This window comes from Anopheles ziemanni, chromosome 3 (genome assembly GCF_943734765.1).
Source record: "Anopheles ziemanni chromosome 3, idAnoZiCoDA_A2_x.2, whole genome shotgun sequence".
NCBI classification, from domain to species: domain Eukaryota; kingdom Metazoa; phylum Arthropoda; class Insecta; order Diptera; family Culicidae; genus Anopheles; species Anopheles ziemanni.
The window spans coordinates 62,484,616-62,496,688 of NC_080706.1; the positions used below are offsets into that span (position 1 = coordinate 62,484,616).

General features: G+C 40.4%; 2 protein-coding genes and 1 pseudogene across 2 annotated transcripts; 2 read left to right on the top strand and 1 right to left on the bottom strand.

Moving 5' to 3' along the window:
* Positions 1-213: 213 nt before the first annotated feature.
* LOC131285203 (antigen 5 like allergen Cul n 1-like) lies at positions 214-2,760 on the bottom strand. Its single transcript, XM_058314065.1, has 3 exons — positions 2,721-2,760; positions 535-1,042; positions 214-460 (listed from the first exon to the last, which is right to left on the bottom strand). The coding sequence occupies exons 1-3, from the start codon at positions 2,758-2,760 to the stop codon at positions 214-216; spliced, it is 795 nt and encodes a 264-aa protein (XP_058170048.1).
* Positions 2,761-4,468: 1,708 nt separating this feature from the next.
* On the top strand, positions 4,469-5,390 carry LOC131285204 (antigen 5 like allergen Cul n 1-like). The gene is made up of 3 exons (XM_058314066.1): positions 4,469-4,487; positions 4,562-5,069; positions 5,144-5,390. The coding sequence occupies exons 1-3, from the start codon at positions 4,469-4,471 to the stop codon at positions 5,388-5,390; spliced, it is 774 nt and encodes a 257-aa protein (XP_058170049.1).
* Positions 5,391-10,078: 4,688 nt separating this feature from the next.
* On the top strand, positions 10,079-11,029 carry LOC131285205 (antigen 5 like allergen Cul n 1-like; annotated as a pseudogene).
* Positions 11,030-12,073: the final 1,044 nt, after the last annotated feature.

Genomic DNA, 12,073 nt, shown 5'->3' on the forward strand with positions numbered 1-12,073 from the left:
AAAAAATGCAATATGGAATACTTCTTTCAATCACATCCTAAAAAGCTCAAGATTAATTCTAGTATCAATCGATTATATTTGTTTCATGTTAAACAAACGAACCAACCGAAGAGTTCGAACTGCAACCATTTCTATCTTGGGAATATCAACTTTAAGGAAATATTCCATTATTGCAACATAAAATCAATGGTTACTTCAACGATACTCATCTTCCTACGGAACTGACTGGATCGCTTCATTGAGCGAGCAAAGGCCTGGGTATTGAGGATTCTGGCCGGTGGTGCAACCCGAGGCGGTAGTACCTCGGACATAGACAGGTTGGTTGATGATGTTAGTGAACGAGTAGTTGCACACGAAGTAGTACGTGATCCACATGCCTCCCTCGACCCAGTTCTGCATGGCACATCCGACCTTCCAGGTGCGATCGCTGGCCATCTGGGTGAAGTGTCCAATAGCAGGACTAGATATTGCGAAAAAAAATCATACGTCAGTCAAATGGTATGGATGGCTTTGCCAATTCCTAGTCATACATACCCCACATGGTTACTAGGATAGCTATCGATGTTAGCCGTCGTAGTGTACTGGTACTCGTCCCACCACATAGCAACGAACTCATCGATCAGAGCCTCAATGGTGAAGGTCTGACCGTAGAACTGCTTGATGGCAAGATTCTGACCGGCCCAACGGAACGCTTCGGTATTGCGGCAGCGGTCATGTGCGAACGTGCAGGAGCGAGCATTGTGACCAGCCTGGGATGCCAACTCGTTGTCCCACTGAATGGTGGCCATGCGGCGAGCCTGCGGGAACGGGGACAGCCCTCCAGTGGCAATGGTCGATCGGCGCCTGTTGTGTTGATCCAAGATGCGAGACTGCAATGCCGAGGTAATAGTCACTACTGCTGGAGACATGCCGGCACAGCGCGAACCTCCACCCAGTGGAGGCGGATTACAACCGACATTCGGGACTCCAGCAGTGCACAAGCTGTTACTGCAGTAGTCAAATGATTCGATCGAGCCAATCAGCGCAACAAGCGAGAAGATAGCTGCAGAGAAAATAAATGAAACGTCGTTATTCGAGCTGACTGTCGAGCTAGAGCTCGATTAGTTGATACTCTACCAAGTACAAAACGGAACATTTTGAAGATAGTTCACTGTTGAAGGCCACTGGGAAGATGTGAACTGGGTACCGCGTCCCACGATATTTATACCACGGTTAGCGAGTTAAGATTGAATAGGTTGTACAGGTTGATTAGGATATCTGGAGCGGATTTATCGCTTCAAGCTACTGACAATGTGTCAATTATGTGGATTTATTTCACCAAGATCGAAGATAATTCAATGTATTCCTGGAATCGGCTTATCTGTTCGACATGTGTTTTGAATGAGCATGTATTACAGTACCTGGAATAAGCAATAAAAATTTCATATTGAACAAAGAATGCTCAGATCTGAATGAATAAAACTTCACTAAGCCCAAAGTTTAATGAAACCGAGTAATGATCCAGCCCTATGTAATATTTCTACATAGTACTCGCCAATTATTGATAATAATGCTTCCAAAATAAAAATCTTTCTAATAAAGATTATTGACACATAATAAAACCACCTTCACACCCGGCGATGCTCGGTTCAAACGAGGTTTGAAAAATTGTTTATTATGAGATTATTACGCTTGTTCAAAAGTAATGTTTGACCTTTTCCGACAAAACAATAGTTAATAAAGTAAGAACACAACGATTGAATAAAGAAACGGAAGATCCATTATCTTCCGAATTAATAAGAAAATCACAGCTGATTCTCAGAGGCTTTCTAGAGTCTAGAATCTAGACGAAATTGAAAAAAAAAAAATGAAAATTAAAAATTGTTTATTTGAATAACAAACTAAGCATTTAATCCTAACATTTTAGCATTAACAATGCACAATGGCCACTTTGGAATAAATACCGGGATAAAATTATTTTTCAATTGTTTCATACTGCAAACTGTATTTTATAACTGTTTTGTATGAAATGTATTCTCAAAAGAGTAGTTCCACCCAATCCCACAAGGGGGCGCTATATGCTATGGTGACTAGCTATTAACCACATTTTACTGAAGCTATTGTTACGAAAAAATGTGCTTATTGTCCGATTGAGTCAGTTATTATGATTTATCAATTGATTTACTTTATTTTCTTGTACTTTACAAAAATATGAGAACAGTAAAATACGTTTTTTAATCTAAAATTATTATATGTTCCTCATGGTATTAAAAACTTGAATAACTTTCGATTCTGCGCCTATCCGCAGGTAAACTCTTCATGGCTTAAAAGAATACATATCAGGCTATAATATCATGCCTTTGAACCTACGCAACTCCGCGCACTTTTTGTTTGGCAAGATGTCGAACTTCAAGTTGTTTCATATTTTATCTGTAATTTGATACCTTTTGTATAATATTTAGAAAAATACAAGCTTTGCATCAAATTCTATATTTTTTCTTCAAAGACAAATAAAATACCTTTCCAAAACAGTGTTATTTTTAAAAATAGAACCAAAAATGCAAGAGTTATAAATATGCAAAGTTGGATAATTTTTTTCAAATTTTCGGTCGGTTTTTTCGCAACTTTGGACTTTGACCTTTTGAATCTCAGGATTGGCTGGACGCATAGGATCATTTTTTTTGGCTAGTTCTTAGTTTGATCTTGTAGTTTGAAGCAAAAATGGTTTTTAAACGTTATACGTAAGTTGGATTTCTGACTTCCATCCCGGCAAATGGCCATTGTGCAATGATAGCAGTAAATAGCAGTTTCTTAATTATTATAAAGATTTTTTAAATCATCAGAAACATAAAAATAGTATTTTCTTAATGTGGCACACAGGTGGTCCTAAAATAGAAACAGATAGGGCCAAAATTGACCATTGTTCAGTAACATCTAATAAACCAAAAAAAAAAAAAATGTTAATCTTACAGCCTTTTTCAATGGACAGAGCAAACTTAAACGCGTCGATCGCCTCAGTGAACTCCGTTATCTAATCTTTAAACCTTAATATGGCATCTTGCAATCCTTCATGGCATCTGTGAACTTCGTTAATGATTCTATACACTCGAATATGCGATCCTTAAACTTCATTATCGGCTTCTCAGGTTGGAGGCCGGTTTGTTGTGGGTTTCATAGATACACGTTATGTACACATACATAAATAGTTAGCCATTTGGAATGACGTTAATTTTCACAAATAACACACACGATATTAATCCATGGATATATAAATTATTATTAAATAGCCGGCTATGTTAATTTCCTACGATACAGCCTGCATAGAGAATAGAGAAAGCTGATCGCCTCTGTGAACTCCGCTATCGGATCGTGTAACCGGAGTATATTGTAGGGTATAGGATCAGTAAGGTAGAATAAAGAATCAGTCGATTGATAGCTGTCATGCGAAGCGAACGTCTCCATTTTTTTTTATTTCTTTTTCTCATTTCTTAGTTTAGTTTCTATTTCCAAACAGTAACAAAACTATCCAAATTGATTTTCATAGAAAACTACCTCGGCCGGTCTAGGAAACTAGAAAATCGCCCCATGAGCGCCGGGGCTCACCACCTCGACGGCGTGGGTTCGAATCCCAAACGAGACCGGACCCTCCCCTGTACGAGAGGACTTACTATCCACGTACAATAGGGAAACAAGTCTCGTAAGCCCTTCTCGGGCAGGCATGACCAAGCGGTCGTTACGCCAAGAAGAAAAAGGAAACTACCTAGCATAGTTTTTGGCATATCTTAACTATAACAGTTTTACGAGGAAAGGAAACAAGTTTTACGAGGTGATTATAGATAAAAAATAATCACCGACTTAACGAAAATGAGCACTAGACTTTCCAACTGCACAATAGATAGAAAACTTCAATAAACCCAACGCCAAGTATGCACGAAGTCGGTTCTTATACTAAAGAAGAAGAAAAGAATAATCCACAAGATTTGATTTCTTGGAACTTGTACCTAGAATTAAGCTAATCTGCTTTACTTTAATTGTTTGATTATCACGATAACCTAGTTCAATGTCTTATCTTAGTTAGCACCCCATTTAGCAACACCATACTAACGGACCAGTTGAGCTTCCGGTTGCTGTCGCGTGGGGGCAGCAAACCAGAGTACTGATGATGTGTCTAAACCAGTCTATAGCATACAATCTGCGATTCGCAGAAAATCTGATACGTTTGATTAAGCAACACTCGTGTATTTATCATACTTATACCACCTCGATAAGCCGATTCCAGGAATACATTGAATTATCTTCGATCTTGGTGAAATAAATCCACATAATTGACACATTGTCAGTAGCTTGAAGCGATAAATCCGCTCCAGATATCCTAATCAACCTGTACAACCTATTCAATCTTAACTCGCTAACCGTGGTATAAATATCGTGGGACGCGGTACCCAGTTCACATCTTCCCAGTGGCCTTCAACAGTGAACTATCTTCAAAATGTTCCGTTTTGTACTTGGTAGAGTATCAACTAATCGAGCTCTAGCTCGACAGTCAGCTCGAATAACGACGTTTCATTTATTTCATCTGCAGCTATCTTCTCGCTTGTTGCGCTGATTGGCTCGATCGAATCATTTGACTACTGCAGTAACAGCTTGTGCACTGCTGGAGTCCCGAATGTCGGTTGTAATCCGCCTCCACTGGGTGGAGGTTCGCGCTGTGCCGGCATGTCTCCAGCAATAGTGACTATTACCGCGGCATTGCAGTCTCGCATCTTGGATCAACACAACAGGCGCCGATCGACCATTGCCACTGGAGGGCTGTCCCCGTTCCCGCAGGCTCGCCGCATGGCCACCATTCAGTGGGACAACGAGTTGGCATCCCAGGCGGGTCACAATGCTCGCTCCTGCACGTTCGCACATGACCGCTGCCGCAATACCGAAGCGTTCCGTTGGGCTGGTCAGAATCTTGCTATCAAGCAGTTCTACGGTCAGACCTTCACCATTGAGGCTCTGATTGATGAGTTCGTTGCTATGTGGTGGGACGAGTACCAGTACACTACGACGGCTAACATCGATAGCTATCCTAGTAACCATGTGGGGTATGTATGACTAGGAATTGGCAAAGCCATCCATACCATTTGGCTGATGTATGATTTTTTTTCGCAATATCTAGTCCTGCTATTGGACACTTCACCCAGATGGCCAGCGATCGCACCTGGAAGGTTGGATGTGCCATGCAGAACTGGGTCGAGGGAGGCATGTGGATCACGTACTACTTCGTGTGCAACTACTCGTTCACTAACATCATCAACCAACCTGTCTATGTCCGAGGTACTACCGCCTCGGGTTGCACCACCGGCCAGAATCCTCAATACCCAGGCCTTTGCTCGCTCAATGAAGCGATCCAGTCAGTTCCGTAGGAAGATGAGTATCGGTGAAGTAACCATTGATTTTAGTTAACAAAATTGACATTAAAATGAACTTATGTTCAAACATTAAAACTTTACAACATCTGTTTTATTGAATATTTGCTTCTGTACAATACCTGATCACCGAAAGTTTCAAAAAGGAAATTGGAGGATTTACCCTGGAAAATTTGATTCAAATAGAAACCATTTGAGTACATTTAGATCAATTCATGGTACAACAGCAGGCAGCTCAGCATTGTTTACCTCAACCATTTTGTAGTCTTTAGTTGTGTTAAGAATAAACACAAAACTGGATAACCTAAATACTGATACTACTGTAAAAATTTACATAAATTCTACTAGAAAAATCATGAAAAACATTTCATTTACCATTTTCTTACCACATGTGTACGAGGATTCCGAAAAAGCGAAAAATATTCATACAAGTTCATTACACACTCGTTGTATGCTATAGTAAGAAATATAATAGTTCTAACTGAATTCAAACGAACTATGGGGATCACGATACCTAACGTTGAAAAGTGCGTTAAGCCTGTGGTATGGGCATAACGCGTTTTTATCCTGTCAGCTGTCATAATGGAATGGAGTGAGACGTTTAAATCCGTAAAAATGATAACAGTTAAAACGCCTTTTAGGCTTCCAACCAAGGTTCCATGACTCCTAAAGCTTTATGTTGAACAAAAACGAGACAATACGATCGAATGAGGTGAATGCGACTCATTGAATAATCCATCTCTATACCAGTACCCCGTTGGGGGTGCCCTTGGCGCAGCGGTAGCGCGAGGAAACACCACACTACAGGTGTGGGATCGAATCTCAAGTCTGGCACCCTCCGGTATTACGAACGGCTGACCACCGATCTATTATATACCGTCTTTCGGTCACACAAACTCTCTTCGGAGAGAGGCCTTGTCCCACTAGGGGATGTCGTGCCACATTAAAAAAAATACCCGTAGAAGTAAAAATTAATAGGATAATTGAGCAAAGTTCTGAAAATTTCACCTAACATGTGGAATGTGAAGATGTGTAGAATATGCTGAAAACGTCGGTTTGACTTCAGACAGCATTTATAAGTTCAAATAAAAGCAAAGATGGCCAAAGAATGCTCGAAACGGTTCGCAGAGAACTGTTCATCGAAAATAGTTTGGACCAATAATACATCAATGATTTAAGTGCACAATGCCCATATTCAAATTCTACACATGCACTTTGAAGAATGGTGTTGAAGTGGGCTCTTTTTCGGAAACCATACACTAAAACATCTCACTACATTTTCGTCCACAATACTAATTGGTGGTAGTATGTGTTATTCCACTCTAAGATGAAACAAATACTCTAGAAATGGCAAGGCACTCTTTAATACCCATAGAGGATCGTTTTTCACCTTAATTCAGACGTAATTCTGTAGCAGTTTTTGCATTTCCGGTACAAGTTTGCAGTATTATAAAGAAGCTACATGACTTCCAGCTTGAGTCTTATTTAGTATGGGTTTTAAAGTTGGCAGAGGTTACAGCATACTTGTAACACTAGCATTTTCTAAATTAGATCTTTATTTTGTAGTATCCCCTCAAATGTTTGATGTATAGGAAAACAAAACATCCTCTTCTTCTTCTTCTTCTTCTTCTTCATGAGTGGCGCATTTACTTGTTCTTCAGTAGCGCATTTACCCTCATTGGAGTCCTAAGCGGTAAAATAAATGTGGCCACTATGCCGTACCGTAAAAATGATAAATTTTCGTGTTGTTTACATGGTTTTCAACAATATCCAAGACAAGCTATATTACTTTTATCCTACAATCAATAAGTTTTCTGGTGGACTCCTCGAAATTTCATTTCATCAATGTTGTCTAATAATGATTGTTCAATAACTGGAATAGAAAAATTATATAATTTTACTTCCCCCGTTAAGATCCGCATGAAGTATTATCAACGTTGAAAGTTTTACAACGCATTGTTTTGATCCTATGTTTGATATTTTCCAAAATCTTGTTGTTTTACTATAAAACGTTTGTTTTCCTTTATTTATTAATTATGATTATAAAACAGACCATCCTTTCATTACTTTACTATGGTTCTTAACATTAATTTTTATGGGATTACAGTAAGCTACCAATTATTGTAAGATTGACCCCGTTCCAACTTATTACCATTGAGGCTGAAATTGAATTCTCTAGAATATTTTTCTAGGTTTAAATCTTACTAAAACTTAACCTTAAATTTAAGTATTAATCTCATCTCAGTCATCCTTCACACCCGGTCCGGATGGTATCCCACCAGTGGTGGTCATAAAGTGTGTCGATGCCTTATGCGAGCCTATGAGTACCATCTTTAAAATATCGGCACAGCAACGAAAATTTCCCACTCCGTGGAAATCGTCTTGGATGAAACCGATTCACAAAAAAGGAGATAAACATCGCGTGGAGAACTATCGGGGAATCACATCCTTGTGCGCACCAGCAAAGGCTTTTGAGGTCCTAGTTCGTAATGCACTGCTTCGTAGCTGCTACCAGTATTTGTCAACTTCTCAGCACGGCTTCATGCCTAAGCGCTCCGTTACCACTAATCTTGCTGGCTTTGTGACTAATGCTCTGCGATCGATGGAGTCTGGACACCAAGTAGACGCTGTTTATACGGATTTCAAAGCGGCTTTCGACTGTTTGAATCACGATCTACTGTTAGCGAAGCTTGAACGACTGGGCATTGCTTCTGACTTTATTTTTTGGCTTCGTTCCTACCTATGTGGTCGTTCTTATAAGGTTAAACTTAATGGCACTCTGTCGCATCCCTTCAGAAGTCTTTCTGGAGTTCCTCAAGGTAGTAATTTAGGTCCGTTGTTATTTGTTTTATTCGTCAATGACGTGTGTACAGTCCTTCATAGTGTTTCTGTGCTGCTCTTCGCTGACGACCTCAAACTCTATAATGAAGTATCTGATCTGAGGGATTGCTCTCGACTACAGGATTCTCTCAACAATTTATGTCTTTGGTGTGATTGGAATCAATTAAATTTATGTGTCGAGAAGTGCTGCATTGTGTCGTTTCATAGAACAAAAAAGCCTATCATATACAGCTATCAGTTAAATAATCAAATATTACAAAGAAGAAATACGATTCGGGACTTAGGCGTTATTCTAGACTGTAAGCTTACCTTTCACGACCACTATAATGAAATGATAGCAAAAGCAAATAAGACGCTAGGATTCGTCCTTAGAAACACGAAAGAATTTAACGACCCAATGTGTCTTAGAACGTTGTATGTTAGTTTAGTGCGCCCTATTCTGGAATTTAATAGTGTAATATGGTTTCCACATTTCAACTATTGGCACGATAGGATTGAAAACATCCAAAAAAGGTTTACGAGATTGGCGATACGATCACTCCCCTGGCGTAACTCGGATTCTTTCCCCTCTTACCACTCGCGTTGCCTTCTCTTAGGATTACAAACTCTCAAAAAACGACGACTGATAGCACAGGCAGTGTTTGTAGGTAAGCTGATTCAGGGCGAGACTGATGCCCCAAACCTACTAGAACTAGTTAACTTTAATACACCTTGTAGACGGCTTCGGAATTCTGACTTTCTAAGAATATCCTCTAATAGTACGCGTTATGGCCAGTTCGCTCCAATGACCGCTATGAGCAATACTTTTAATAGAGCTTACTATGCCTTCAATTTCTGTGATAACGCTAATACCTTTAAGTTGCGCCTAACAATGGACCCGAATTTTTTATAAGCTCATTCACATGCGTCAACTGCCCTAGTTTTAGTTTTAGTTTTAGTTTTAGATACTCATTGGGACACTGTTCGGTCCGTTGAGTTTTCCACTACAAATAAACAAATAAACAAATCTCGTAGTAAAGCCCTTGGAGGTTGAGGGTCCCTAGCGAGCTCGTGCTCCCCGCGGCCGTCAGTCCGCGGCCCGTTAAATCCGCCACTGTTTGGGAATATGTCTGTTGTGGTGATCTCCTGGTGTAGCTGAAACGAGGTTTGTGCTGGAAGAAGGTGATACGGATGTTCATTTGCCTCGAGGATGCGTAGTATATGAGCCGGAGGCTGTTGTCGTTGGTTAGCTGGTGGGCGCTAAAGCTTTCAATCGTTGGTTTATAGGCCTATGTTATCAGAGCTATCCTGAACATATTGCAAACTTTGCCCCAATTTGGACACATTTTCAATTCTCAAATGCCGTAATGCGTTTCAAGAAGAGAAAGATAATCTCGATTTGCTTTCTAGGAAAATACACTATTCGTTGATACTGATTGTTCATGGAATCGAGCCAAGTTGCTATACTTTAATCGCGTGTTTGTTACGTTTACCTAGTCCAATGGCTTGGACACCCCTTTTTATCAAATCCATCCTATCAGTTGATGAACTTCCGGTTTCTGTCGCGTGGAGTTCGGATTACCGGTGTGGCTAAAACAGTATCTAGCACAAAAACAGGGATTCGCAGAAAATCTGATACGTTTGATTAAGCACCACTCGTGTCTTTATCGTAATCATACCGACTTGATAAGCCAATTCCAGAAATACATTCAAATATCTTCGATTTTGGTTAAATTATTGATACATTATCAGTAGCTTGAAGCGATAAGGCTGCTGCACAGTCTCTGACAGTGGTATAAATATCGAGGAACGCGGTACCCAGTTCACATCTTCCCAGTGGCCTTCAACAGTGAACTATCTTCAAAATGTTCCGTTTTGTACTTGGTAGAGTATCAACTGATCGAGCTCTAGCTCTACAGTCAGCTCGAATAACGACGTTTCATTTATTTTCTCTACAGCTATCTTCTCGCTTGTGGCGCTGATTGGCTCGATCGAATCATTTGACTACTGCAGTAACAGCTTGTGCACTGCTGGAGTCCCGAATGTCGGTTGTAATCCGCCTCCACTGGGTGGAGGTTCGCGCTGTGCCGGCATGTCTCCAGCAGTAGTGACTATTACCTCGGCATTGCAGTCTCGCATCTTGGATCAACACAACAGGCGCCGATCGACCATTGCCACTGGAGGGCTGTCCCCGTTCCCGCAGGCTCGCCGCATGGCCACCATTCAGTGGGACAACGAGTTGGCATCCCAGGCTGGTCACAATGCTCGCTCCTGCACGTTCGCACATGACCGCTGCCGCAATACCGAAGCGTTCCGTTGGGCCGGTCAGAATCTTGCCATCAAGCAGTTCTACGGTCAGACCTTCACCATCGATGCTCTGATCGATGAGTTCGTTGCTGCTCGGCTCTGATCGATGAGTTCGTTGCTATGTGGTGGGACGAGTACCAGTACACTACGACGGCTAACATCGATAGCTATCCTAGTAACCATGTGGGGTATGTATGACTAGGAATTGGCAAAGCCATCCATACCATTTGACTGACGTATGATTTTTTTTCGCAATATCTAGTCCTGCTATTGGACACTTCACCCAGATGGCCAGCGATCGCACCTGGAAGGTTGGATGTGCCATGCAGAACTGGGTCGAGGGAGGCATGTGGATCACGTACTACTTCGTGTGCAACTACTCGTTCACTAACATCATCAACCAACCTGTCTATGTCCGAGGTACTACCGCCTCGGGTTGCACCACCGGCCAGAATCCTCAATACCCAGGCCTTTGCTCGCTCAATGAAGCGATCCAGTCAGTTCCGTAGGAAGATGAGTATCGTTGAAGTAACCATTGATTTTAGTTAACAAAAGTGACATTAAAATGAACTTATGTTCAAACATTAAAACTTTACAACATCTGTTTTATTGAATATTTGCTTCTATACAATACTTTCCACTGGTACAGTGTTTACAATTTGTATTACTTTTCAATACTCCTCGTCTGGTATTTATATTGCCCTTTTTAACGCTGGCTCGTGCAGTTATATTCCCTCAAACTATTCTTATCGATTCTTATCGATACAAGTCAATAGTATCGAACGAAAATGAATGATGGTATTATTTTAGAACATAAGCAATCTCCAGTGAATTTACATTTATATAAGAAGTCCTTTTACTAACGATTGGCGATGGATTGGAGCGTAAGAAATTAGATAATGTAACGAAATGAACAAAAATTTCAAAAGAACATATCAGTTCAGTAATGCTAAACATGGCATCAATCTTTCTCGAAAAGTAGAATAATATACTGAAAAATTAATACACTAAAAACTGAAAGAAGTATAGTATAATTTAAAGATTAAACAATTCGATGCTAGCGGTATTACTTCAGACAGCATTGTAAGTTCGAAACAAACCAAAGATGAGGAGTCGATCATGTGTTCGGTATGGTTTCCAAAAAAACGCTTCAAAGAAACCCATTTACCCCAATAATGCATCAATAACACGAGTGCACAACCTTCTTCAAAGAATTCTCTGCGCGAGCTTTTAAGAAAATCTTTGTAAGACGCCTTTTCTCTCAACCACACACCACAACATCTCATCACGTTGCCACTGTTTTCTCCATAACTTCCACTAAAGAAAAGCATATGCTTGACGACATGAACATGAATTACGAGCAATACTTCGAGACAACAGATACGATGGAGGTTGCAAGGCATTCTTTAAAACATATGCATTTTACTTAAAACACGAGCGTAATTCGATATTGGTTTTTGCATTCCTACCAAAAAAGTACAGTATCACAACAGCTTCCTGCAACTACCGTATGATTCTTGACTACCAGGTTGAATCTTCTTTTGAAACTGGAA

Excerpts from the sequence above, each read along its gene's own strand:
- LOC131285203 (XM_058314065.1), bottom strand. The coding sequence starts at position 2,760 with ATGGCCATTTGCCGGGATGGAAGTCAGAAATCCAACTTAC. Across the intron at positions 1,043-2,720 it reads AAGTCAGAAATCCAACTTAC|CTATCTTCTCGCTTGTTGCG; the intron begins GTATAACGTTTA and ends TTTTCTCTGCAG. Across the intron at positions 461-534 it reads TATCCTAGTAACCATGTGGG|TCCTGCTATTGGACACTTCA; the intron begins GTATGTATGACT and ends CGCAATATCTAG.
- LOC131285204 (XM_058314066.1), top strand. Across the intron at positions 5,070-5,143 it reads TATCCTAGTAACCATGTGGG|TCCTGCTATTGGACACTTCA; the intron begins GTATGTATGACT and ends CGCAATATCTAG.